The sequence below is a fragment of the Rhinopithecus roxellana genome, chromosome 7, assembly GCF_007565055.1.
Source record: "Rhinopithecus roxellana isolate Shanxi Qingling chromosome 7, ASM756505v1, whole genome shotgun sequence".
Classification (NCBI taxonomy): Eukaryota; Metazoa; Chordata; class Mammalia; order Primates; family Cercopithecidae; genus Rhinopithecus; species Rhinopithecus roxellana.
In genome coordinates, this window is record NC_044555.1 from 53,079,958 (window position 1) to 53,107,721 (window position 27,764).

Consider the following 27,764-nt stretch of genomic DNA (forward strand, 5'->3'; position numbering starts at 1 on the left):
CCTGCTCCTACTGCTTCAGGCTGGTTTACCTCTGCTACATTTCCCCTGACTTAGCTCTGCTACGTTTCTGCAGGTCCCGACACAGCTGCAGCTGCTGCTGCTGCCACCACTGCCGCCCAGTGGCTATTTCAGGAAAAGACCTCTCCCAACCCTCCCCAACCGGCACCCCTGACTGGCTTTTTACTATCCTCACCCGGGGCCAAGATGCAGCGGATCAGCCTCACTCTCTTCTGTGAAACTCTTCTTTACTTTGGTTTCTGTGACTTTGCTTTACTCCGGTTCTCCTCTTCCTCTGGATGTTCCTTCTGGCCCCTTCCCTGGCTCTTTTTTGCCCTACTTCCCCCACATGTGAGCCTTACCCCAAAGATTCCTCTCCTCTCTTCTCCTCTCCTCTCCTCTCCTCTCCTCTCCTCTCCTCTCCTCTACTCTCCTCTCTCTCGTCTCTCTCATCTCCTCGACTCTCCTCTCCTCATCCTCCCCTCCCTCCCTCCCCTCCCCTCCCCTCCCCTCCCCTCCTCTCCTCTCTCTCCCAACCCACCATCTCTCTGGCCCCTACCCCCACCCTCTCTTCCCCTTCTCTCTTGGAACATCTACTCTCATGATTTCAACTACGACTCAGAGGTTATCAAAAATTGGTAATGGCCAAGAGACTCCAGCATACAGATCTCTCTCTAATCAAAATGCATTTCTCGGCCGGGCGCGGTGGCTCAAGCCTGTAATCCCAGCACTTTGGGAGGCCGAGACGGGCGGATCACGAGGTCAGGAGATCGAGACCATCCTGGCTAACACGGTGAAACCCCGTCTCTACTAAAAATACAAAAATTAGCCGGGCGAGGTGGCGGGCGCCTGTAGTCCCAGCTACTCGGGAGGCTGAGGCAGGAGAATGGCGTGAACCCGGGAGGCGGAGCTTGCAGTGAGCTGAGATCTGGCCACTGCACTCCAGTCCGGGCGTCAGAGCGAGACTCCGCCTCAAAAAAAAAAAAAAAAAAAAAAAAAAAAAAAAAAAAAAAAATGCATCTCTCCTTCTCTCACACTTTTATCACATTTCATTTCTACAGAGATGGCACATACCACAGGCAGCCTAGAATTATACTCATTTGTGTTTTTGGCCATCTCCTCCTGATCCTCCCACCCCCATACCAGAACCAGAGCTCCTTGAAAACATGTACCTCATTGTACCTCTGTCTTTCCCATAGCCTTCCAGGTGAAGTTATTATAACATACGTTCTAGATATTTTCTTTCAAATTATATTCTATGCTCTCCCCATAAAAATGCCTTCCAATTCAGAGTTAAGAAAACAAGTACCTTGCACATAGTAAGTGTTCAATAGTTGTTGAATGAATAACTTAATTACAATTTGTTGAATTGAATGGTTCCCACATCTATAATCTAAGCCCTATATATGTTGTTTGCTACAGGACACACACACTTGGGTATCTCATTGACGTCTGGAATTTAGTATGCAGGAAAAGTTTACTATTTTTCCCATGACAGAGATAAATAAGATGTACAAATACCATTATTGCTGACACCCTTCCATTGCCCTACTCCTCCAGTTTGTTCCAGTCCTCTCCCTCCTGGCCCTTCACATCTAATATTCATAATTGTCTTGATGACAGTTTCTTTGCAAGATTTTCGTTTCCTTGGAGCTTTAAGAAGGAAACGGAGAAGAGGCATGATTTCTAATATCTTTCTCTGAGTTAGGAGGAAAGGAAGGAAGGAAGGAAGGAACGAAGGAAGGAAGGAAGGGAGAGAAGGAGGGAAGGAGGGAGGGAGGGAGGAGGGAAAGGAGGGATAAAGGTAGGAAGGGAGGGAGAGGGAAGAAAATGAGGGAGGGAAGGTAAGTGATACAGTGGGAAAAATGCAGGCTTGGAGTCAGACAGACCTAGGGTTGAACTCTGGCTCCATTGCCTGCCAGCTGTGACTATGGATAAGTCTTTCTGAACTTCCATTTCCTCATATGTAGAATGAGGATGCTAGCACCTAGCTTGTTGTGAGAATACAATGAAGCAATGCATGTAAGGAACCCAGTAGAGTGCCCTCATTGTCGTTATTGAGAATTAAAGTGTAGGTGTATTTGGAAGGTGTGAGGTCCACTCCAATTGGCTGAATTTTCTTTATGAAGTGAACAAACAGAATTACTTGCTGAAAGTAAGTGGAACAAGATAGTCACTCAACCTTGACGGAAAGGAGTAGTGATCTGAAGCCCTGGATGTCTAAACTTACTAATAAAATCATGGGGAAATGACTGGCTCCACATAGTTGTACCCAAGTTAGCTTCGTTCATATGTATCATCTGTAGTGTGCCCTTTTTGTCTTTCTACACATCCAACTTTATCTCCAGCAAGGCTGTTAACAACCTTAGAGTGGAGACCAGGACTAGTTCATTCAGTGCCTAGGACAGCACAGGAAATCTGTTTCTGCGATTTAATCCATCTATCTCCGTTCCATCCTCCCCCACTGAGCTAATGCCTCATCCACATCCCACTTGAATCTTTTGCTATGTTTTCAGTTGCAGTAACAGAAAATCCCAACTTAGATGACTGTTTTTAAAAAAGGAAATATATTATCTTGCATATAAGTTCAGTAGTGGGTGGCTTTGGAGCTGATTAATTCAGCAGTTCAACAATGTCATTTAAAAATCCTGATTCTTTCCATCTCTCTGATTTGAAACCTTGGCATGTTATTTAGCAACTTTCATGGTCACAGGGTGGCTATTGCCGGTCAGGCATTGTTTCCAGACATGGCAATATTCAATGGTAAAAGAGGAAGGCCTCTTCCTGTATGCTTATTTTTATCATTCAAGAAACCTTTCCCAGAATCTCTCCAGCATACCTCCTCTCACATCACAGTGGCCTGAATTTCACCATGCCTATAACTAAGCTGATCACTGGCAAGGGAGATAAAATGACCATGAGTGGCATACAGGAGCACAGACCCAAGCGGAGGAGGGTGAAATACCTTAAAAATGGGGATTCTTTCCACAAGGAGGAAGAGGGAGATGACTATTGAGTTGGTAAGCAATTCTATCTGCTACAACCTTTTACTGAATAACCCACTCCTTCCTTATGCAGAGATCTGATCATCATTTTCTAACTGGAAGGTCTGGTTGGGGATATCATCCAGGTGTACAGAATGAGGGTGGGTAAGGACCTAAAAATATTTCCTCCACCAATGTATTATAGGGGCCAGAAACTCCATTAGATATGCATTCCTTTGCTTTCTTACTGTTGCATCCTTGTAAAATGCAAGTATTCCAGGTCAAAGTGAAACTGGTGACAGTTCTCTTTGGGAAGCTACTAACTGGAAAGAGGCACAAATAAATTTTCTGGGGGAATGCAAATGTTCTATATCTTAACCTGGGTGATGGTTATATGTACGTTTACACAGGTGTATTAGTTTCCTATGGCTGCTATAACAAATTACCACAGACTTGGTAACTTGAAACAATACACAGTTCTTCTCTTACAGTTCTGGAGGTCAGAAGTCTAAAATCAGTTTCAGTGGGCCAAAATCAAGGTTTCAGCAGGGCCATACCTGAGCAGGAACAGCCATCTTGTGGCTGTGAGAGACTTTAGGGGAGAATCGATTTCTTTGTCTTTTCCAGCTTCTAGAGTTGTATTGCTTGCATTCCTTGGCTCATGGCCCCTTCCTCCATCTTCAAAGCCAGCAGCCTAGCATCTTGCTTCAGGCCTCATATTGCCTCCTATTTCAGAGTCAAAACTCTCTCTGCCCCTCTCTCATAAAGAGACTAGTGATCACATTAGGGCCCACCTGGATAATCCAGAATAATCTCCCCATTTCGAGATCCTTAATTTATTCACATTTGCAAAGTCTCTTTTTCATATAAGGTAACATTCATCGGTTCCCGGGACTAAGACCTGACATTTTTGGGGGGCATAATTCAGCTTGCCACAGTAGGTAAAAATTCATTGAGCTGCAGTTAAGATTTGTGAATTTTACCTCAGTCAAGAAATGCACAAACTTCTGGAAAAGAGTAATGATTTACATTCCATCATAATAATGAATTAAAGACCTAGCAGATCTACTGTCTTCCTATTGAGAGGTCCATGGATCTGAGTAGAAAGAGAAGAAAAGTGGGATTGAGTACCTAAAAGGGAGGTAGGAGCCTCAAGTGTGGGTCTAAAGACAAAAATAGGCTGACCACTAGTCATTCTAGAGATTCTGGGAAAGGTTTCCTGAATGATAAAAATAAGCATACAAGAAGAGAGGCCTTCCTCTCCTGCCATTGAATATTGCCATGTCTGGAATGAAAAGTAGATGCATTCTGACTTTTCACCTTCCTCGCAGACACCAACCTTGGCATGTATACAAATCTTTCCTGTATGTGCAGGATCAGTTCCTATCCCACTGTGGTACCTGCAGAATCTGGGCTTCTCACACTATCTGAAAGTCCCTGAGAAGGAGAGAGTTATAGTAACTAAACAACCAGGCCCTGAGATGCATATTGGCTAGGAATGGCAGGGTCTGACACCGTGAACTGTGCAAAGAGAATATGGGACAGCTGTCCAGGGCCCTCAGTGACGGGTAGGAGTTAGGGAAGGCCCTGCCCAGCCCTCTGAGTCATAGCCATAGCCATCCTCTGAGGAATGGACACCGCATTGTGGGGGTTGGGGTTGAGGGCTATGTTTATAGATAAGTACTAATGTCTAGACTGCTGTAAGGGGAGGTGAAGGAGGGCAGAGTCCTGAAACCCCAGAGCTTGTAGGTTCTGTCTCTATATTTTCTATGCCCGTGAAGCCTGAGCCTAGGCCCTGTGGGAAGGACAGTCAAGAAAGGAAGATTACTTTGTTGTTGCTGTTGTGGGGGTCCTGGCAGCTGCAGAGACAGAAATATCTCTAATTCCATGAGCGGTCATACGAGGCAAGAGAAGCTGCTTACAGCATGGACTTAGTTTCAGGGATTGGACAGAGTCAAGAGCTGGGGTGAGGAGGTTTACCCTAGGTAGGGGTGATAAGATGTCAGCCGCCTATTCCCTCGACATGCATGTCCTGCCAGAAGAACCTGTCCCCGGGCTGGGAATCTTATATTACCTTCCTCTCCAACGAGAAGAGAAGTTCAAGGCTCACAGACATGTGCACACACAGCTCAATGCACTCAGCTCCCCCTGCACCACTCCTGCCCCCACTATCTACAGGAGATTGACTCCTGCTGTGCACATAAGCTGGGATAATCGGGGTTTCTAAACATCAGCTTCAAGAGTCCAATGTCCCAAGTGGTGGGCGGCTTGGGGAAGAGGTACTCTTTCCCATACCCTTGGCTTTTGTGTGGCCTGGAGTTGCTGATATAAAGATTGGAGTGTGACACAAGGTATTCCTTTCAAAAACACAAAGGCCTATACTTTGAGCCCTCCCATTTCAATCCCCCACCATGCTTCACCTTTAAGACCTCCAACTCCACTTTGATCCCAGTTCTCAGGTTCAAGGCCTCATAAGGCCAAAATCCTGAAGTTACCCTTCTCAAACTCCCCTGCCTTTAACATCGTCAGAATCAACCTCCTACCCTCACTCTGTCCCAGCAGCAATAGCCTGCTAATCTTTTAGCCACTAATCTTTTAGGCACTAATCTGCTTTCCAAACTCTTGGCACCTGAACTATTTATAGCAGTGTTTCATGCCCCCCCAAGAACCCTATTCTTTTCTGATGACCCCCACCAATCAAAACACTCAGAGGACTGTGGGTATAAGAGGCTGGGGAGGCAGGCATAGCAACCAGAGCTGGAGACTGATGTGAACTTCATCTCTCTCCCCAGGTAATATTCCAAAGCCCTTGACTTCTAGCCCATACTAAACCCTATATCCCTTGCTCTTAGCATCCCCTTAATATATCAGGCAGCAGTTGAGGGACACCCTTCCTGACATAGCCTATAGACATTCAGACCTAGAGACCCTCCAAAGACCTCTGGAAGCTCCCCTAAGCTCACCCCCTGGGCCAGGCTCAGTAAACATCAAAGGGAAGCCCTAGAGAGACACCTCCCTCTCTCTAAGGATTCCCACCCAAAGGCCTAGCCCCTGGGGACCTGGACGGGGATAAGAATGGGAAAATCTAGGGAAGGCAATGAGAGGGATGAGTTAGTTCAAGGAGGACTTTCAACCTCCAAAGAGACTTCTGTCACCAAAAACTGAGAGTATGAAGGCACCAACCCCTTCTCTCTCACACTTTTCTCCATTCTTTGTTGACAGTCAAGGCCATCATGAGGTGAACTCAGGCTCAGGATCCATTGCAGGAGCAGAAGGAGACAGAATCCATTCATTTGTTCATTCATTCATTCATTCATTCATTCATTCATGTATCCCACAAACATGTCTTGGCACCTAGTGTGTGCCAGGGGATGTCTAGCCTCATACAGACCAAGAAACACATTTTTCTCAAACTTTTCTGGATGGAAATCTCTGTCCAGCCTCTTTCCAGAAAAGTTCCTTCTCTCTGAGGGCTCTCAAGAGTTCCCCAGCCATTCTAGGAAGTTTGGCCCTTTCTGGAGAATAGATAGTATGGTTAGTCAATGATTTGTACAAAATAGGAAAGCTTTTTTTCCCCTCTTGCCCAAGATGGGCAAGAATATGGCTGAAGAAGTACCCTTGGCAGAAGGGAGAATAGGAGGTACTTGATGTGGGTGAGGTGTCTGTCTAAGGAAGAAAGGTTACATCACACTAGGTGTATACGGATGGTATGCTGGAGTGGGGTGAGAAGAATAGAAATGAAATGATTGAGCCTTTCTTCTTTCCCTTTTCCCAGAAAAGGCTCAACATCAACTATATAGCCAACATGTCCAAGTAAGAACTCCTTCTAATCTTTTGAACCTGTGAATTGCTCCCTACCCCAATCCAAGTATTTCCCTTTGGGGTAGGGGGATTTCCAATCTCTCCCTAACTTGTGTCCTTGGATTCTATCCCAATTATCTCTACCTTTGCCCCATCCTATGCTCCTGGAGCCTCTTCTCCTAATCCTAAGAATATTTTTTTCTCCCCACTTCCCTTATTTCCTCTTCCCTGCACTTCCAACCCCCCTCTCCATCCTCTTTCTGGTTTTCTCCCCATAGGGTGTTTAAGAAGACCAGCTCCAATGGGAAGGTGAGAGAACCTGGCCCAGCTGGGCAAATGAGAGGGCAAAAGGGATAGGTGGGTACATCCTTCAAGGTCTCAGGGGTCTGTGTTGGGGGCTTCAGGGGAATCCATTCAAAAATGATTGTGAGAATAACATGGGAAGTTGTTCCACAACAGCTCTCCATCTACCTGGGGAAACGCGACTTCGTGGACCATGTGGACATGGTGGAACCCATTGGTCAGTGAGTCCAAAAAGGGGAAGCCTGGGGAAAGAGGAATGGAAACTAGGGAGTAAAAGAAAGTCCAGGAGAGACTGTGCAGAAAAGGAGGCAAATTAAAGGGAAGAATGGGAAGAACCATTTCAGGGATCATCTTCTATTTCATAGTCTTGAGAGTTTTTCCTGACCAAAGTGCTGTCTGTCCTTCTCTCCACAGATGGTGTAGTCCTGGTTGATCCTGAGTACTTAAAAGGTCGAAAGTGTAAGTGAAATCCTTGTCGGTCTTTGTGTGTTTCAGACAGGTAACCCGATGAGCGGATTGCATCAGAGTATAAGAAAACCAGAAAGTGGCAGGAACTGTGAATGCCTTCTCTGGTGGAGGCTGACAACTGGGAATTCCAGCCCAGTGTGGCCAAATTTTATAATTGTTAACGAGGAACTGTAAATGAAGCTCAAAATAAGACTTTTAGAGGCCCAAAGTGTGAAAAGATTATGGCGCCCCCTTACCCAAATCATATTCAAAGTAAATATCTAAAGCATAAATTAAATTTTATTTTTCAAAATTGCACAAAACTTACACTCGTGCTGAAATTAAAATAGCTTCTTTCAGAATTTCGGATTTTCTCTGTTATTACTGGTGGTGCCCCTGCTTGGCTATTGATCTAAATCTTAGACTGCCTATCGAATGATCCAATAAGTCAGAAATCCATATTTTAATGCACATTTCCTGATTTTCAAATGTTGGCAACTCACTAAAAGACTTTAGAAGCCTGGATAGATTATAATCTTTTTTTTTCTGTTGGCTAGATGTGACCTTCAGGCTGCCATTTTGCAACCTCTGGTATACGTGTTTCCATCTCCTTTTTTGTGTAGGGAAACGGACTGACCTTTTATTCAAGAAAAAATTCCCAAACAAAAACCAAAACAACAACCACAGGAAGTAACCATAAGAAACATTACTCTGGCAGCAGTACTACAGATCAAGATTATGCTGATTTGTTTTTGTTGTTGTTGCTGTTTTTTTTCCTTTTAATTCTCACTGTGGATTAACCCCACTGTGATCCAACTAGACTGAAAATTGGGGTTGATTTGAAAAAGGTGCTGAATGGGTTGATGAGTACTAGTTCAGATGTAACCGTTAGATATTGGAGAATAAAGTAGCCTAAATCTCTCAGATTAAGCAGTGTGAATAAGCAATCAAGTTGGTTTTAAATATCAGAGGAACTTTGGGATAGACTCATAAATTAACCAACTTATTTAAGGTTCCCAAGTATTCTATATTTCTAAAACCTAAATCATTTTTTCACATTTCTACAAAATCTTCACAAGCTCTGGAAAGAAATCTTTTTTTTTTTTTTTTTTTTTTTTTGAGATGGAGTCTCGCTCTGTCGCCCAGGCTGGAGTGCAGTGACCTGATCTCAGCTCACTGCAAGCTCCGCCTCCTGGGTTTACGCCATTCTCCTGCCTCAGCCTCTCGAGTAGCTGGGACTACAGGCGCCCGCCACCTCGCCCGGCTAGTTTTTTGTATTTTTTAGTAGAGACAGGGTTTCACCGTGTTAGCCAGGATGGTCTCGATCTCCTGACCTCGTGATCTGCCCGTCTCGGCCTCCCAAAGTGCTGGGATTACAGGCTTGCGCCACGGCGCCCGGCCTGAAAGAAATCTTTAGTTAAAAATATATGTTGTTCCAGGAAGAGAATGAGTTTTTCCTTTTATTCTAATCTTTTTTAACGTCCCCTTAGTAGAGTTTTATATTACTTTTCATTTAAGTTGTGCATATTTCTTGTTTATTCTTAGTTTTTCAACATGGTTTGTTACCTCTATGAAGACTGTCTTGTTTGCATCACATTTTCTAATGTGTTTTTTATCAAGGTACATTTGTGGATGTAAAATATGCTTAATCTATACTGTGGAGTGATAAAGGCCAGTGATAGGGCAGTATATGTGATAGTGTGAACAAATTGTTGTTTAACAAAAATATATCTAGAATCTCTCTCTGTATAATTTCTTACAACTGCATGTGACTCTACAATGATCTCAAAATACAAAGTTTAACTTCAAAAAGGCAATGAGAGAAAAGTAAAAAATACCTAAGGTGGCCTTGTGTTCAATTCTAGCAACAGACAAAGTTGAGAAGCACACATAACAGATATTAACAGTAGTTATCTGTGGAACATGATATATTATGGTGGAGCTTTGATTTGTCTTTTTGTTTGTATTTTCTGATGCTCAGACAATTAACATATATTTTGTAGAATAAACACAACTATACATTAATAACTTTAGAATAGATACTCACTTTAAAAGAAAATAAAAACAAGCTATTTCCTAGCATGCAAAAAAAGGACAATTCTAAACTGCTAGAGAGCCAATTAGAGCTTCAGTTGGGGGTAGGAGTTGCATGATGCAGTTAATGTCTTAGTCTGCTGCCCTCCGAACAAAGGAACAGAAAGCAATTCAAAGAACAAGTCATCTGATTAACATCCTTACCTCAGGTGCTACTAGATCCCCTTCTGCCTCACCCATCCTGACCTTTTTTTCTGTCTCATTCCTCATCTTTTTCATTTCTTCTCTCACCCTGCCTCCTACCAGCCACCTCTTTTCCTCTCCTTTTTCCTTTCTGTCTTTTTCCTTTCCTTTGTGCCTTATTTTCCTTTCTTTCTCTTTCCTTTCTCACACTATAATTGGCCATAATTGAGAACAAAGGTGAATCTATTTGTTGTATCTTTTGAAAATTATTAGGTTTCTCTCCATTGTAGAAAAATTAGAAAACATAGATGAAGGAGAGACTGTGTAACCTTACCATCTTTAATCACTTATCTTTTGATCTTATTCATATTTTCTGTGCAAACATCAAAATTTTCACTAAAATGCTATATAAAATGCTAATAATATTTTATAATCTTTTAAACCTGTGTCAATATATACAAATCTATAACTTTTTAAGTTGCCTAGTACTATATTGTATGGGGATACCACGATGCCCTGCAATGCACATCTTTTTCATACTTGTTCAATTATTTCTTTAGGTTAAATGCCTAGAAGAGGAATTAACGGCCAAAAGGCATTCACACATGTTTAAAGCTTTCTATACCCATTGTCAAATTGCCCTCTAAAAGGCTTATACCAATTAAATCTCACTCCTGCAGTGCATGAGGCTTCCCATATTGCCCCAGTCCTTATAAACACTGATATTATCAATACTTTCAGGCTTTGCTGTATCTTTTGAATATAGGTTCATTTTCCTCGTTCTCAATTTTAAAAGCATATAATCCGGTGTTTGATGTTTTGAGTTCTTAAAAATACCAAAATAAGTTGCTTTCTACTCAAGTGCTGCTGTTGGTAGTTTTTTTTTCTTTGGGTCAGAACCCCTGATAGAAGTAAGGTTACACATTACTGTTGTATATCTTTCCTTGCCTCAACCTCTGTCACCCTGTACTTGGACAGGTATCCCTCTCTACTCCATTCTACATTCCATTAACACATTTCAGATGCTTTCTATCTGCCTCTCACTTGATTTCTTTCAAATCTTAGATACCAGTTACAAAGTATGAGTTCAGTCATAACTCTTCCATTTCTGTCAGTATCATCATCATCTTCATCCACATCTATAATTATTTTGAAGTTTCCAAAGGGATTCCTTTTTTTTTTTTTTGAGACGGAGACTCACTCTGTTGCCCAGGCTGGAGTGCAGTGTGTGCTGTCAGCCCACAGCAACCTCCACCTCCCAGGTTCAAGCGATTCTCCTGCCTCAGCCTCCCGAGTAGCTGGGATTACAGGTGGCCACCACCACGCCCGGTTAATTTTTGTGTTTTTAGTAAAGACAGGGTTTCACCATGTGGGCCAGCCTGGACTCAAACTCCTGACCTCAGGCTATCCGCCCGCCTCAGCCTCCCAAAGTGCTGGGATTACAGGTGTGAGCCACTGTGCCCAGCCTCCAAAGGGATTTCTAATACATCAACTCCTCACAACCATCCTATGAGTTAAGTTGAGCACCTATGAGCCTGAGCTTTGGAGTCAGACAGGCCTGGGTTGAAATTCTGAACCATTGCTTAACAGCTCCGAGCTCACTTTCTTTGCCTGTAAAGTGGAGATAATAATACTTCAGAGGGTTGTTTCAAGGTCTAAATAGCATATGTAGAGTTATTAGAGCACTCCTATTATTGACAGGTGTAATAACTGAGACCCAGAGAAATCAAGAGATTTGTGCAAGTCCTATTCAGGTCCAGGTATTCTGACCCTAAATATTATTGTTTCTCTTTTTCATGATAAAATATTTCAGGCATAGAGAATTATGTAATGAATACCCTGTACTCATCACCAAGCTTTAAAAAGAATAACAGAAACAAACTAAAGCCTCCTGTGTGTCCTTCCCTGATCCAGTTTGCCTTCCTCCCTCCCTACTCACTGCTTCTCCTCTTTCTCTCCTCCCTCCCCAGATAACGACTATCCTGAATTTGGTGGTTATTATTCTCTTGATGGCTCCATACTTCTACTCCATATTTATGTGTCTATGATCAACTTTGATATTGTCCTACATGCTTTTAAACTTTATATAACCGGTAACAGACTGTACCTATCATTCTGCAGCTAGATATTTTGTTCAGTAGCTTTTTTTTTTTTTTTTTTTTGGGACAGAGTCTCACTCTGTCACCCCTGCTGGAGGGCAGTGGTGCAATCTCAGCTCACTGCAACCTCTGCCTCCCGGGTTCAAGCGATTCTCCTGCCTCAGCCTCCTAAGTAGCTGGAATTACAGGTGTATGCCACCATGACCGGCTAATTTTTGTGTTTTAGTAGAGATGGGTTTTCACCATGTTGGTCAGGCTGGTCTTGATCTCCTGTTCTCAAGCGATCTCCCCACCTAGGCCTCCCAAATTGCTGGGATTACAGGTGTGAGCTACCGCGCCCAGCCCTGTTCAATAGATTTTGAGATTTAACCATGTTGACACAGGTCTTAGTCTGTTTGTGCTGCTACAGCAAAATACCTGAGACCAGGTAATTTATAAAGAACAGAAATTTATTTTCTCACAATTCTGAAAGCTAGGAAGTCCAAGATCAAGGCTCTAGCAGGTTCTGTTGTCTGATGACGGCTGCTCTCTGCTTCCAAGATGGTGCCTTATTGCTGCATCCTCCAGAGGGGAGAAACATTGTGTCCTTACATGGTGGAAGGTGGAAGGGCAAAAGGTCTCCTTTATAAGGGTCTTAATTCCGTTCATAAAGGAATTTATGAACAAAGAAGCCCCATGATCTAATCACCTCTTAATGGCCATCTTAATACCATCACAATGGCCATCAAGTTTCAACTCCTGAATTATGGAGAGGCCACATACAAACCATAGGGCATTCTTTGAAGTTCTAGTTCATTTATTTCAACCTTGGTTTAGTATTCCATTATGTGAATATACCATACATTTTTTACCAATTCTCCTGTTGATAGATTTTTAGATTATCTCCAGTTTTATGTTCTGACAAACATTGATGCGATGGTCATTATCATATGTATCTCTTTGTAAACATGAAAAAAATCTCCTTTAAAGTCAACTTATTAGGTCATACACTATGAGCAGATTTAATTCTACTGGATAATCCCAAATAGTTTTCCAAATTGATTGCATTAATACTCCCACCAGCAGTATGTAAGAACTCCTTATGCTCCACATCTTCATTAACACGTAGTGTTGTCAGATTTAACATTTTTTGACAATCTGATGTGTGTGAAAGCTTATCTCATTGTGGTTTTAATTTGCGTTTATCTGATTACTAATGAGACTAAACATGTTTTCATGTGTTATTGGCCATTCCTTCACATTCTTTGCACACTTCTGCAAGGGCCTTTTCACATTCTTTGCACACTTTTATACTGGTACATTATTATTGTTGACATGTGGGAGTCCTTACATATTTTGGACGCTAAACTTCAGTGTGTTATATGTGTTGCAAAGATTTTCTCCCAGGCTTTCCATTTTTTCTTTGTTTGTAAAGACTTTGAACATAAAGAAGACTTTGTTTATAAAGACTTTTAACGTAAATCTTACTGCAGTCAAATGTATTAATAATCTTTTTCTTTGTGCCCATAGCCTTCGATCTTTTTTTTTTTTTTTTTTTTTTTTTTTGAGACGGAGTCTTGCTCTCTCGCCCAGGCTGGAGAGGGCAGTGACAACGCGATCTTGGCTCACTGCAAGCTCCACCTCCTGGGCTCATGCCATTATCCTGCCTCAGCCTCCCGAGTAGCTGGGACTACAGACGCCTGCCACCACGCCCGGCTAATTTTTTGTTTTTTCTTTTTTTTAGTAGAAATGGGGTTTCACTGTGTTAGCCAGGATAGTCTTGATCTCCTGACCTTGTGATCTACCCGCCTCGGCCTCCCAAAGTGCTGGGATTATAGGCGTGAGCCACCGCGCCCGGCCAGCCTTCGATCATATTACATAACCTCTCTGTGTCTTCTTGACTCAGTTAAGATTCCCCTTCCCACTTAGGCCTGACAGGCCACTCTCTTCCTCCTATGCCTGCAGTGTTTGTCATGTTGACATGTGCCTTTCGCTATGGCCGTGATGACTTGGAAGTGATTGGTCTGACATTCCGAAAAGATCTGTATGTGCAGACCCTGCAAGTGGTCCCAGCTGAATCCAGCAGCCCTAAGGGGCCCCTCACAGTCCTACAGGAGCGACTGCTGCACAAGCTAGGGGACAATGCCTACCCCTTTACCCTGCAGGTACTGACCCCAAGCCCTGGGCAGGCAAGGTCTCCAGGGAAGATTAAGAGAGGAAGCTCAAGAAAGACAACAAGGGAGAGGGTTCCCTATTTCTTTTGCATTTGTTTATATTCTTTTCTTTTCTACTTCTTTTCTGATCTCCTTTTTGTCCCCTAGATGGTGACCAACCTGCCCTGTTCTGTGACACTGCAGCCAGGTCCTGAAGATGCAGGAAAGGTGAGGACTGGGTTCTAAGAAAGAAGGATAGATGGTAGTGCCAGGGAAGAGGAACAGTGGGATAGTCAAGACTGGAGAAATGGACAGCTAAGGAAAGTGGTCAGGCATTTTCTTATAGGCCCATGAGGAAGGGAGGACAGCACTGGAAATTAGCTCTCTTTGCCCTTGTCCTTTTATAGCCCTGTGGGATTGACTTTGAAGTGAAGAGTTTCTGTGCTGAAAACCCGGAGGAGACAGTCTCCAAGAGGTATTCTTTGGTTGTCCCCAAAAATCCCTGCCTCCAGCCTCTGCCAGGAAACAGATCCTGCTCTCATGACAGAAATAGCCCCACTTCTAACCTCCACAGCATCGTCGCCACCAGTGACACCCGGTTCTGAGCCCCCTCTGACTTATCTTCTTTGATCTAGGGCAGGGGTCAGCGAACTTTTCTGTAATGGGCCAAAAAAAAAGAAATAATTGACTTTTTGAGCCATGTAGTCTCTGTTGCAAATACTCAACTCTGCTGTTGTAGTGCAAACACAGTCACAGATAGTATAGAAATGAATGAGTGTGGCTGTGTGTCCAATAGAACTTTACTTATGAACACTGAAATTTGAATTTCATGTAATGTCCACATGTCATAAAATAGCATTGTTCTTTGATTTATTTCAACCATTTACAAATGTAATATAACCATTCTCAGCTCGTGGGCCATAGGAAAACAAGCATCAGGCCAGATTTGGCCAGTGGGCCACAGTTTACTAACCTTTGGTCTACATACTTACATTAAGGGACTAGAGGAGTTCTCTGAGGGAGGCCTTCCTCTGCTCCCATTTTTAAGTAACGATTGGACTACGAGGGTGGCATGGGAGAGGTCTATGGGTCTGAAAGGAGGACGCTCTGGCTAATCCCTTGGTCTCTGCTCAGAGACTATGTGCGGCTGGTTGTTCGGAAAGTACAATTTGCACCACCAGAGGCAGGCCCTGGCCCCTCAGCCCAGACCATCCGCCGCTTCCTTCTGTCAGCTCAGCCCCTACAACTCCAGGCCTGGATGGACAGTGAGGTTTGTGACCCCCACTTTTTGCCTTCCACCCCAGAACCCCTCTGATGCCCTTTCTTCACTGATTTCCTACTTGGGCAGGCAGAGATGGGAGCCAGGGTGGCAACAGTGCTAAGGAAGCAGGGGTTCTAGGTCTCCATCTGCGCATTCTTCCTCCAGCCTTGACATGGGTCCCTCTTCCTGCTTTAGGTTCACTACCATGGAGAACCCATCTCTGTCAATGTTTCTATCAACAACTGCACCAACAAGGTCATCAAAAAAATCAAGATTTCAGGTGAGTTTCTTTTTCCATCCCTGTGCACCTGGTCCCAAAGCCACAGGTCTTTTCCCAAAATTCTGCCTCACTTACCTGTCTGCATTCATCTAGGCTTTCCTTCTACCATGGGCTTGTCAAAATGCATATCTTATTTTGTCAATGAGCATGTCTCACTGCATCATGTATAGTGTGCCTATGTATAAGGTCACATCTAAGGACACTGAGCTGGGGTCTCAAGGATGACTGACTGATTATAATCATGTGCTTTTCCTGGCTTGTTCAGTTGACCAAATCACAGATGTTGTCCTGTATTCACTAGACAAGTACACCAAGACTGTGTTCATTCAGGAATTCACGTGAGCTGGTGCTGGGGCTAGGGTCAGAGAGCCAAGGGGTGGGGTGGTGGAAAGAGGTCCAGGAAGCAGGTGAGGGGGTTGGGGGAAAAAGGGTGGTGGAAGATCCCAGGGAGGGATTCCCAGGAGAACTAGATGGAGGAGATGCAACTTACCCCCAGGAGTCCCATCACGATGCTGAGCGAGGGCAGGGGCATAAGGATTTCCCACCAGAACTAATTCCTCCCAGTCTTCACAGTTAAGCATGTCACCTCTCTTGGATACTCCAGTAGGTTCTTGTATAAGCTTGTACAAGATACTCTTGGGAGTAAAAGTATGCTTAGTCAGCAAGCCCAGCCTAAATTCTTCTCTTGTTCTTCTTTTGAAGGGAGACTGTAGCTGCTAATTCCAGCTTCTCCCAGAGCTTTGCAGTAACCCCAATCCTGGCTGCCAGCTGCCAGAAACGGGGCCTGGCACTGGATGGCAAACTTAAGCATGAAGATACCAACCTGGCCTCTAGCACGATGTAAGCTCAAATGTAACTCTCAGCCTCCATTTCCCACCCCTCAACCATTCCACATGCTACATTTAGAGCTCTGACATTTCATCTTCAGTGAAGCCTATCTGTTTTTTAAAGTGTCTCTAGGGCAGTGTTCAGAGACTCCTCCAGGCCTAAGGGCCAGCAGCAAGCTCAATAATGCCTGTGGGACCAACGGCAGGCTTAGATCATAGGCAGAAAAAAAGGAAAACATGGAGAGGAAAACAATCCTTATGCTGTATACGATTTCACAGTTCACAAAGGTCCTACATACGTACTATGTTATCTTTGTGAGAATCCCACTAAAGTAGCCTGGATAGGTGTTCTTATTTCCTTTTACACTTAAGGACCCTGAGGCTCAGAGAGAAGAAGGAATTCATTTAAGGTGGCATAGCTGTTAAGTGGTAGACGTGGACAGGATTATATCACATGTCATCCGGCTCTGAATACTGTGATCTCTACAGAAGCTACTCTCTAGAAAAGATAAAGATGGAGTAGAAGACTAGGAGATGAGAAATGGAGGAAAAGGAGGACAAAAAAGGAAAATGATGCAACAGGAATTAATAGAATTCTAGGAAGTCATTCACTTGGTTCTGTGCCTTCAGAGGCCCTAGTGTTAGATGTGTCTCCCACCAAAAACCACCTGCCACTATCTGTCAAGTGTAATCCCTCCATCTCTCCCTACGCCTTATCAATCAAGTAGCTATAGACTGTTATTGCTAGAAATACCCTTAGAAATCATCCAAACTGCATTATTTTATATGTAAGAGATCAGCAGCCCAGAGCAATGAAGAGATTTTCTCAAGCTCATACAGCTTTCAGTGTCTTATTTTTCAATCAGTGGGTTTTTTACTGAACACCTATTACATGCTCATTCCTATGCTAAGCAATGTGGAGAATACAAAGAAGTTTAAGACAGCCTTCAGTCAATTTATGGCCTAGATGAGGAACAAAGAGAGATGCAAATACAACCCAACAGTTAAATGTTAGTGCACGTGGTTCAGAGTAAACGTGCAACAAAGTTAAAAGAAGCCAGGAGAGCTGGTGAGGGCTTCCTGGAGGAGGTAGAATGAGCTAGATCTTGAAGAATGTGAAGGATCTGGATACCAACAGAGGAAAAAAGAGGAAAAAAGAGAGCATTCTAGACTAGGGACACAGCATGGGCCAAGGCTAGAAGGTGGGAATCCACCATGGCATGTTCTGATCATGGAGAGAAGATGGGTCTGCTTAGGTTGTATCCCAGGAGTTAGGGCAGAAAAGGTTAGAGAGGCTAGATCGGGCAAGGTTGTTAGGGGTCTTGAAAGTCAGGCAGAGTAGTTGTTATATTCAAAATGTAGGCTCTTGAGCAGAGGGTGACATGGTAAAAGTGAATGTTAGGAAGAGAAATGTGGTCTCAATGGGTAGGAGAGGTTAGAGCCTGGGAGATATTCTGCAATAAGACTAAACATAATAGGGTGTGGTGATGGGAATGCATGAGAAGAAACTGGGGACTGAATGAATTACTCCTCATGCTCCCAAACACCCCAAAACAAATACTACAACCTCCAGTATTAGACCTGGAATGGACAAAGAGCTGCTGGGGATCCTGGTGTCCTACAAAGTCAGAGTCAACCTGATGGTGTCCTGTGGTGGGTAAGTGAGGGTTCTGGGTCTGTCTGGGAAGGGGCTGAGGAGTCAAGGGTTTTTCGCTTGTTTTTCTCCCAGTTAGATTGACCCAATCAAACCATTCCCCACCCCTTCTCCCAGACCAGGTTCCCAAACCGGTGAGCTCAGTGAGCAAGTCACTTTCCCTTCCAGAAACCCATTCTGTGGCTGGCTCATTAGGTCTTATGATCCCTCATCCCCTAGTGAAACTAGGTTGCCCCTTCTCTATTTCCTGCTGCTAATTTTGGGTGTCATTCTACCCACAGCATCCTAGGAGACCTGACAGCCAGGTGAGAGACTGTGGGGTGGGGGGACTTGGGCAAGAAGAGGAGGACAAGGGGATAAGGAGAGCAAAATAATGATTGATTCGGGAGGGTATGAGGGCATCCAAAGACTGGAAAACTAAGGGAGGGAGGTCCAGGGATTGGGCTTGTAGAGAGAGGAGATGTAACTCTACCTTGGGATCCTTGCAGTGATGTTGGTGTGGAGCTACCCTTGGTCCTGATCCATCCGAAGCCATCTCAAGGTGAGTGACCAGGTGGAACTCACAGGAACAGTTGTCCTGAGGACTGGGGTCCAAGCTATTCTGATCTCATGAATTGGAGACTAGCAGTTTGCCTGGGGATTGAATAGCAATAGGTAGGCTGGGTGTTTAGGTTTTCAGGGGAAGTGTGTGTGTCATGTGTGCTGGAGACGAAGGATTGGGAAGTGGGGGGGAAAAGTAAAGATACTTCTTCAGGGAACCGAAGAGCCCCTAATCAGCTTCAGCTCCGTTTTTTCCCGCCCTCTCCATGCTTGCTACAGAGGCTGCTAGGTAATGGAATACAAGACTGGGAAGCCCCATTCCCCTCTTCCCATTGCCACCCTTCATGTTATGATGATGGAAATGTGAAAATGCTTCCCTGGGGTGCTTTCAATACGTGTGCAGTGGAAACATATGGCTTAGCTTCGTGTCACAGTTCCCTGCTTTTCATATGCCCTCCTTTCCCTTTCTGCATCCCCCCCGCCCTCCACCTTCTGCTCTTGTTGGAATCATCCTTCCCCCTCATCCCCTTCCCATTTTTCTTTTTCCTTTTCCCCCACCCCCCTCGCCCTTACTTCTTTCGTCTTTCGTTCTTTGATACCTTCCCTCCTTCCCACCCCTCATCCTTATTTCCCTTCCAGTGCTCCTGGGGGACTTTTGTGCTGGGAAATTTGGGCGAGAATGGAAGGAAACAAGCCAGAGTGGCTGATGGAGGAGTGGGGGCACCAAGAGGGGGCCGAGGAGCCTAGCTGGGAAGCAGGGAGGGGATCACTTTTCTGGGATCAGGAAAAAAGAGTGGACACGGAGGACACCCAGAAAGGGGTTCCTAACCCTCCATTCTCTTCTGCTGCTTCTGCAAGCTCTGAGGACATAGTCATCGAGGAGTTTACGCGGAAAGGCGAGGAGGAGAACCAGAAGGCTGTGGAGGCCGAGGGAGATGAGGGGAGCTGAGCACCTCGCTCTGGTGCCCGTCTGTGTGGGAGCCCCCACTGTAACACTCTAATAAATCAGTGTGTTCAGATGTGCCTGGCCATCTCTTGCCTATTTCCTCTTCCTGGAGGATCATGGAACTGCTGAGAACAATCTTAACCACCTCCACCCCTTCGCCGTGATTACACTACACTTAGCCCGTGCTTTTCCCTTACGCTGACCCCAACTTCCTCTGACACGGTCAGTGGCCATCCCTCTCTCCACCCCGTGACCCCACTCGAGTGGTCATAGGATTGCGCTGAACAGGAGGCACAGTGCAAGCTGTGAGGAGGGGGCCGAGGGGGCGTGGCCGTGCCCAGGCCTGGGTGTGAAGCCAGTGGCCGTCAGCAGACGTCAGTAGAGTATGGCATGACGTCTGGCGGCGCAGGCTGAACGTCGGAAGCCATTTTGGCTGCACCTACCTGAAGCGATGTCTGCCTTTGGTCACGACAAGGCCTGGATGGAGGCCGGAGGCTTTGGCCTGGAGGCTGCTGAAAGAACCGAATACCAGTCTCTGTGCAAATCTAAACTCTTATTCCTGGGAGAGCCGAGCGGTGCGGGTCTGGGTTGGGCTTTGGGGACAGGGAGGTGTAATTGGTATGAAATGGGGTGGGGCATTCTCTGGGGAACCGAGTTCCTCCTTGTTGGGAAAGGTTGGAGTGGGAGGAGGGAGGGCTCATAGAAACTTTGGGGGGAGAAACGGCACCGAGGGCAACGATTGGCCTGCTGAACTCCCTCACAGTAGGGAAGACATCCGTCATCACCCGCTTCATGTACAACAGCTTCGGCTGCGCCTGCCAGGTAAGCCCACCACCGAGTCATATGGTACATTTTTGCCGCTCTTCTTGGCGGACTCACCTGGAGATTCTCCTCCTCAAAGTTATGTATTATAAGCATTGGGAAGTGGAGCCAGGACAACTTCTTGAAGGGTCATTTTCCACTTTGGGTTCTAAGACTGCCTCATATTGGGAATAGAGGGAATGCTGGAGTGTATCTCACTTTCTTTTGCAGGCAACTGTTGGAATTGACTTCTTGTCCATGTACTTGGAGGACCAAATAGTGAGTGTTAACTCTCATACCACAAACCCTACACTTCAACTCCTTAGGCCTATTCATCACAGTTGGGTAGCACCATCAAAAAAACTGAAGCCTCTTCAAATTACCAAGCCCTATGATGTTTCTTGTTCTGTCTGCCTTCATCTAATCTCCAACTGTAACATAAACTCCAAGAGACCTTGAATCCTTAAATCTGCTGTGCTGTAGGGTCTTCCTGAATCAAAACAGTATATTGAAATTGGTTGGACCTGTCCTAGGACTGTAGGCCACTTGGTTTGAGGCTATAGCAGCCACTTCTCAGGGATCCACTCTCCCCGACCTTTTGTATTCTGCCTTTATTAGGTTTGAGCTTTTTAAAAAGGCTAGTTTCTTTTCTACCTTTCCCCATCTTCTTCCTGAACATTTGTTTTATGCAGGTTCAGCTGCAGCTATGGGACACAGCTGGCCAGGAGCGCTTTCACAGCCTAATTCCTAGCTACATTCGTGATTCAACTATTGCAGTGGTTGTCTATGACATCACAAGTGGGTGTTATGCAATGTTTTATTTCAAAAGGGGATTATAAAGGGATTGATAGGGAGATTGATAAAATTAGCAGAGAGGAAGTGTTCTCTCCAAATCTCTCCTAAATGTTTCAACACTCTGCAACATACTCTCTTGCAGACATCAGTTCTTTTAAGGAGACAGATAAGTGGGTAGAGTATGTATGAGCAGAAAGAGGTGACGATGTTGTCATCATGTTGGTGGGTAACAAGATTGATTTGGATAACAAAAGGTAAAGTATAACTACAATTTCTTCTGGCATACCTAAAATTCAGTCTCTATGGGGAGGGTCAACTGTGCTCTATTTACTTGGGGAGGAGTTACCTTAGTCTCCTCTGCCCACTACCAGCATTGCAGGAGAGGAAGGACGGGGGGCGTCCCATCAGGGCACAAGGATATGTGGGGGGTATAGGAGAGAGTCCCCACCCTGTAATCAGACGAGTCATGGGTTTAAGCCTTCTAGAGTTCCTGGCCCTAGGTAAGCATCATTACACCTCAGAAGAATCTATCCATATCCAATAACTCTGGCCCTTTCCATCATTTCTGATTCGTCCAGACAAGTCACTGCAGAAGAGGGTGAAGAAAAATCCAGAAACCTCAATGTGATGTTTATTGAGACCAGTGCCAAAACCGGTTACAACGTGAAAAAGGTAATACTTGTTTCTTTCTATAATACTTTAACTGCATTCTGTCTGTAGCTACTACCACTGTTCACTCTTTTGGATAACCTTGGCTTATCTTTTGTGGGGTGGGGGTCAAGGTTCATCTCCCCATCATGTATCTCAAAGGCCCTGAATTATTCCAGCCTCAGAACCTGACCTTTTTTTTCCCTTTTTTTTTTTTTTTTGGTCACCATTCACACACACACAGCTGTTCCGGCGTGTGGTTTCTGCCCTTCTTTCCACAAGGACTTTACCTCCACCAAAAGAGGGGAGTATCCTTTTTCCTAGCTTTGCTGGGGTAGGGAGTATACAAGTAGAGAAGGTAAGTTTCCTTTGCTGAGTTGATGCCTGAGTGGTACTTAAGGGGAAAATGGGACTAACTTTAGCCCAAAGTAGTTCGTTGGTTTGCCTTTAGGTGAGAGGGATTGTAAGATAAGAATTCCTCTTCTACATCTCCTAGAAGCTGACCCTGGGTGTTGAGATTTGACTCCAGTCACCTCACTGTATTAGCTTCCTTAACACACACTTCAGCAGTTGAAATCGAACTGGAATCCTTTGAGGAGTCAGGCAACAGAAGCTATTGTTCCCGTTGACAGCTTAGGCTTTCTCTGCCTCATTTGATGGATTTCTTACATTTGGGGTTGCCATGCCAGTTCTCCTCCCCACCTCGTTTTATGATACATGGCCACTTACTCTCTTCCAATTCCTAGGCTTGGGGTAAAAACAGAACCCCTGAAAGTGCTATCATTTTTTCCCGACTGCATCTCACAGCTACTGGGTGGAAGCTTCTTGCAGCACCTGGGAATTCTACCTTACCTTCTCTGATGGCTAAAAGACATCTGTAGAGAATACAGTTCTATAGCAGCTGACATACTTCAAAGGCCAATACAATTCATTCTCCACTGTTTGTTGTTGTTTACGTACACCCTCAATAAATGGTTCTTTAACCTAAGGCTGTTACTGCTTGTGCTTTCTCCACACTATACCTATATTTCCACAATGCAATTATCTCATGTTGGTGCCCTAACATGGAACCAATCCAAGTATCTCAAGTGAGAACCAATTTAGGGCAGGAGGGTTTTTGCCTCTTAGGCCCATGGCACCTGGCTGGGACTTTTTACCATGTTTTTCATACTTCTTAGATACATTTTTTAAGACCTGCTAACCACAGGGAGAGTCTTGGACCTCAACATTCAGCCAAGTCACCCAACATGCCTTTATGGAAGTAACCAAACTACTATTTTCTTTCTTTCGTGGCCAATGTGGGGCAGGGGGTCAGCAAAAAGGAGCACAGAACAGGATTTCCCAGGAAGCATAGAGAGAGCTACATTAATTCTACCTCCAGCTCTGCTCTCAAGGGATGTTGCCACCTAATAATAGCACTGAGGCTCTAGAAGAGGTATGTCAGTAGAGCTAGGGTGGGATATATAGGAAGAACCAGACCTTCCTCATACAGTATAGTACTACTATTTAGAACAATGTTTCCTACATTTGAAGACTTATTTACTTATTTCCTTTGCTTCTGTAAAAATCCAGATTTCCAGATTCCACCTCAGACTAACAGAATCATTGTCCAGTAGACAGGTCTATAAATATATATTTAAGTTCCCCAGGATTCTTTCAAGGCAAATTCTGGGACTTCATCATAGGGGTACATCACCCCACGCCACAGTAGAAAACTTTTTTTTTTTTCCTTTGAGACAGTCACTCTGTCAGCCAGGCTGGAGTGCAGTGGCACCATCTTGGCTCACTGCAACCTCCACCTCCAGGGTTCAAATAATCCTCCTGCCTCAGCCTCCCGAGTAGCTGGGATTACAGGCAGTGTGCTACCACGCCCATCTGATTTTTGTATTTTTAGTAGAGATGGGGTTGCACCTTGTTGGCCAGGCTGGTCTCGAACTCCTGGCCTCAAGCTATCCGCCCGCCTTGGCCTCCCAAAGTGGTGGGATTACAGGCATAAGCCACCACACCCAGCCTCACACCAGAAAACTTTCAATTCCAAATCGGTATTTTGAACATGTCAGTGGCGATGGCATAGGCGTGACCAGGAATCCTGTAACGGTGGATTGGTAACTAAAGATCTAGGAACATGGCAGAATGTTATTTGGGGCTGGGGTGAAGAAAAGGGAGAAGTCAGCAGTTAGTACTACTCAACTTACAAGTTGGAAACTGTGAACCAATTTCTTACTGCTGCCTCAGAAAAGAAATGCATCTAAGCCCCTTCCTTAGTTTATGCTCCAGATCAAAGAATGTGGGAAAGAAGAGAGAATTATATTAATACTGTCCCCCGCAGAGAAATGTTCAAAGCTCCTAGGGGAACGGGCAGTTTCTTTCAGTGCCCCTCACTCTATGCCATTCCTTAGTTATACTGTGGTTAAAATTCCTCAGCCTCCCTAATGTTCTGGTCAGACATCATAGGTAGTTGCGAGGTAGGTATAGTGTTGCTCTGTTCCTTCCAGTGGCTCCTCTCTTTGGAAGAGCTTTTTCTTCCCTCGATAGCATTTTACATCCAATCGGTAACATTCAAAAGCCACACCAATATTTCTTCAGCATTGTGTTTTACTTTTTGGGGGAGAGGCTAGGAGGAGGAAGGCGTGAAAACAGGGTCTCTTTGGAGTCTCAAAAGTGTATGAATCCTCTGGCAGTACAAGGATGGGATAAGATGGTCAGGGAAGTCAGATGGAAAATCCCCAAGATTCTTTTTGCTACTGATTTCTATAATTAAAATGTGACATATGTAAGGGACTAGTACATGGTATTCAATAAATGTCAGCTGTCTTTCCTAACTAGGTTCCTCACAGGCTAGGTTATGCCTAGATATCATCCTCCTTTCAGGGAATGAAGCTCACCTAGAAAACTAGGGAACTAAAAGTGCAATACAGTTTGGGTAATGCAGTTGGTTAGCTGTCTCCCCATCCTCCCAACTCACTATTCCAGGGAGGGGCTGAAAATAGAAGTGGCTCTCCTGAAGTCTAGTTAGCATGTCATGGCAGAGTCCACATGAAGGGCTGTGGGCTGCAACTTTCTAGTGCACAGTCCTCTCTTTTTGGCGATGATAATCTGAAGGAAAGAAGAAGAAAAGGAGGAACAGAGCAGGTTATCTTCACACTTGAGCTCCCGATTCCCTATCCCCAACTTGTAGGGCCTCTAGTTATCAGTATTTAAAGAGTTCTTATTTAGGGCCCTGTCAGGAAAGTGAAAAAAGTGGCACTTACTATAGGGAAAGAAGCGGACACGCATGCTGATTTCACGAGCTGTCTTCAGGATCTCAACAGCCTGGAAGGAACACAGCAGCTTGTACAAATGAAGAGATATGACCCAAGACAGAATCATAACATGGGGAAAGAGATTTGCCACTCCAACCTCTGTATCACTAATAGCTGCTTCCCTCTGGTACTTTCCCCAGGAGAGGTGCTTACTTTCTCTCTCTTTTTTTTTTTTTTTTTTTTTTTTGAGACAGGGTCTTGCTGTGTTGCCTGGGATGGTCTTAAATTCCTGGGCTCACGTGATCCTCCCGCCTCAGCCTCCTAAGTAGCTGGGATTACAGGCGTGTATCACAGTGCCCAGCAAAATGCTTTCTTATTAAGTTACAGATCAGGCCACTCCTGTCCAATATGTCCTATTTGAGATGGCTTCTTGCAGCACCACAGCCCAAGTACTGTGCTTACCTTGCTGTGCTCAATATCTTGGAAATCCACATCATTCACAGCTAGAACTTGGTCCCCTTCCTGAAGTCCTGCTCTATGTGCATCAGAGTCAGGAATTACCTGTTGGTAAAGAGAGAATACATGTGATTGGGATGTGATAATTGCAGAAGACTGTCAGTGAAATTCGGTGCTATTCAAATGTAAGGTGTTATTGTTTTTCTGTGATAATCTATGCAGACAGATGGCCTGCCAAATGAAAAGTTTAAAGTGGGAAAGGGGGTGTCTCCATTATACCCCTTCTATGAATCCACTGAGTCATCCTCTCAGCCTTTGGGACATTAGGGTTCTGCAATCTGTTAATTTAACAAAGGGAAGTAACTATCCATATTGCCTACTGGGCATAAATACCTTGGAGATGAAGATGCCTAGCTGGGAGGCCTTTCCTCCTCGGATGTTAAATCCCAACTGTAAGACAAGAGCACAGAATGGGGGCTCAATAGAGACCACAAACACAAGAACAACTAGTAGCATCATTGTGCAATAGCTCAGCCTGTGTGTCCCTGAGAGGAAAGTCAGAAGTTGTAGAAGTGTTATCTCGGCTTTTCTGTCCACAAGAAGGAAAGTTTCCTCACATCTGCACCTGCTTTCCAATCCATCCCCCCAACACTGCCAACTTCTGGTATGGATGAATCTAGCCTGGAATAAGGTTTCATAAGTTCACCTGAGCTCCAGGAGGCTTCTTCAGTGTGATGGTTCGGGGCAGAAACTGGGTCAACTCATTGTTGTAGTCTGGGTGGTGCACCCTCTGCAAGACACAGCAACACCAGAAATTTTACCAGTCTTACTTCACACCTACCTTCATTTGGATCACTAATGAATCACCCTGAAGTCAGGAAAAGGAAAGGTCATAGACTTAATTTAAGTAGAACAGATAACACTGACTAAATGAGTAGATGGACAGCATTGGGACAGCCCAGTAGCTCCCCATTTCTTCACTTTTTTTTTTTTTTGAGATGGAGTTTTGCTCTTGTTGCCCAGGCTGGAGTGCAATGGCTCAATCTCGGCTCACTGCAACCTCCGCCTCCCAGATTCAAGCGATTCTCCTGCCTCAGCCTCCCTAGTAGCTGGGATTACAGGCATGTGCCACCGCGCCCGACTAATTTTGTGTTTTTAGTAGAGACGGGGTTTCTCCATGTTCGTCAGGCTGGTCTTGAACTCCCAACCTCATGTGATCTGCCTGCCTCGGCCTCCCAAAGTGCTGGGATTACAGACATGAGCCACCGCGCCTGGCCTTCGCCTCTTAACAGTATGGAAAGGAAGGCTCCAAATTTCCAGAATTAACCGGTGTGAATAGACCCCAGCAGGAGGCTTCCACAAAGAAGTTCCCAATGGGTCCTGTTGCTCAGAATCCAGCTTCTGGGTCTTCTGGCTACAAGTGCTAAGATGCACTCTCCATGTCACCTTCTAACCCTGCCATCCTACCTTTCATGCATCATCTCATGCCCAGGGGGAAAAAATCTCCTACTCAGGAATACAGATGGTTCCCACCTCATGAGGAGGAATCCATGCTGGAGGATTCTCATAGGCAGGCAAGAAAACCACCGGGTAGTCATCATAAGGAATCCGGCTGTCCATCTTGGGCAAGGCCCTGGAAGAGTGAATCAGAACAGACAAAAAGTGGTTCAAAAGGGAGAACAGCCCAGCAAGTTTCAGAAAGCAGCTCTAACTCATTCCAAGGCAATCAGTCTACGGGCACAGCCCACATCTAGGTGTTAAGGTTGGAGGAGAGCAGGAAGGAAGAAGAAAATTCTTAACTTAGCTAAACATCTTCTGGATGCCAAGCAACCTGCCAGGTACTCTAGAAAGAGGACCCCATTTTTCACAACAATCCTGCAAAACAGATGTTACCGTCTTAAATCTGGAGAAGAGGAAATCAGGGTCGAGTCTAAAAAGATCTACTTTCGAAGCCCAAGCGAGTGTTAACTATCCGCAAGGACTCGGGGCAAGGCACCACCCCACATTTCCTAGATGTGATTAGTAATGGTAGGGTCCCCAGATCGACCCTTCCTTCACCTGACCAGCCACCTCCCACGTCCCCGCCCCACATTCTGCCTGAGTCCCGCGCTCTCGGCCGCAAAAACGCCGCACCACCTCACCAGTGGGCAGTCCACAGCGACCTCAAGCTCCGCTCACCGCCAATTCAATCTGGGAACCGGAAGCGGATGCTCCGCAGGGTCGAAAAGAGGCCGGGCCAGGGTGCGACAAACTGACCCTCCCCTTCCCACCGCGCCGGCCTGCGCGCGCCGACGTGCGCGCTCCGCCCTCGGCATTCCGCACTGCAATTGGTTG

At 45.0% G+C, this 27,764-nt stretch overlaps 3 protein-coding genes across 5 annotated transcripts; 2 read left to right on the forward strand and 1 right to left on the reverse strand.

Moving 5' to 3' along the window:
• The first annotated feature begins 5,734 nt into the window (after positions 1 to 5,734).
• ARR3 (arrestin 3) lies at positions 5,735 to 19,566 on the forward strand. Its single transcript, XM_010384136.2, has 17 exons — positions 5,735 to 5,773; positions 6,757 to 6,794; positions 7,061 to 7,091; positions 7,242 to 7,302; positions 7,500 to 7,544; positions 13,793 to 13,992; positions 14,149 to 14,208; positions 14,388 to 14,455; positions 15,115 to 15,250; positions 15,437 to 15,521; positions 15,787 to 15,859; positions 16,224 to 16,361; positions 17,922 to 18,005; positions 18,284 to 18,307; positions 18,491 to 18,543; positions 18,822 to 18,831; positions 19,401 to 19,566. Exons 2-17 carry the CDS (start codon positions 6,787 to 6,789, stop codon positions 19,489 to 19,491), a joined length of 1,167 nt encoding a protein of 388 aa, XP_010382438.1. The 5' UTR covers positions 5,735 to 5,773; positions 6,757 to 6,786; the 3' UTR covers positions 19,492 to 19,566.
• A 373-nt stretch (positions 19,567 to 19,939) lies between these two features.
• RAB41 (RAB41, member RAS oncogene family) lies at positions 19,940 to 22,720 on the forward strand. The gene is given in 8 exon segments (XM_030934248.1): positions 19,940 to 20,063; positions 20,252 to 20,310; positions 20,521 to 20,568; positions 20,982 to 21,087; positions 21,227 to 21,338; positions 21,663 to 21,756; positions 21,977 to 22,040; positions 22,300 to 22,720. Coding segments are annotated over 8 exon segments (669 nt in total). The 3' UTR covers positions 22,362 to 22,720.
• Positions 22,721 to 24,309: 1,589 nt separating this feature from the next.
• Positions 24,310 to 27,669, reverse strand: PDZD11 (PDZ domain containing 11). Of its 3 annotated transcripts, XM_030934072.1 has the most exons (8): positions 27,572 to 27,657; positions 27,231 to 27,305; positions 26,964 to 27,063; positions 26,137 to 26,220; positions 25,824 to 25,880; positions 25,437 to 25,535; positions 24,984 to 25,044; positions 24,310 to 24,828 (listed from the first exon to the last, which is right to left on the reverse strand). In XM_030934072.1, the coding sequence occupies exons 3-8, from the start codon at positions 27,048 to 27,050 to the stop codon at positions 24,794 to 24,796; spliced, it is 423 nt and encodes a 140-aa protein (XP_030789932.1). In that variant the 5' UTR covers positions 27,051 to 27,063; positions 27,231 to 27,305; positions 27,572 to 27,657; the 3' UTR covers positions 24,310 to 24,793. The 3 variants fall into 3 exon arrangements, with proteins under 3 accessions (XP_030789932.1, XP_010382440.1, XP_030789933.1); XM_010384138.2 differs by lacking the exon at positions 27,231 to 27,305 and having other exon boundaries at positions 27,572 to 27,669; XM_030934073.1 differs by lacking the exon at positions 27,231 to 27,305 and having other exon boundaries at positions 27,609 to 27,627.
• Positions 27,670 to 27,764: the final 95 nt, after the last annotated feature.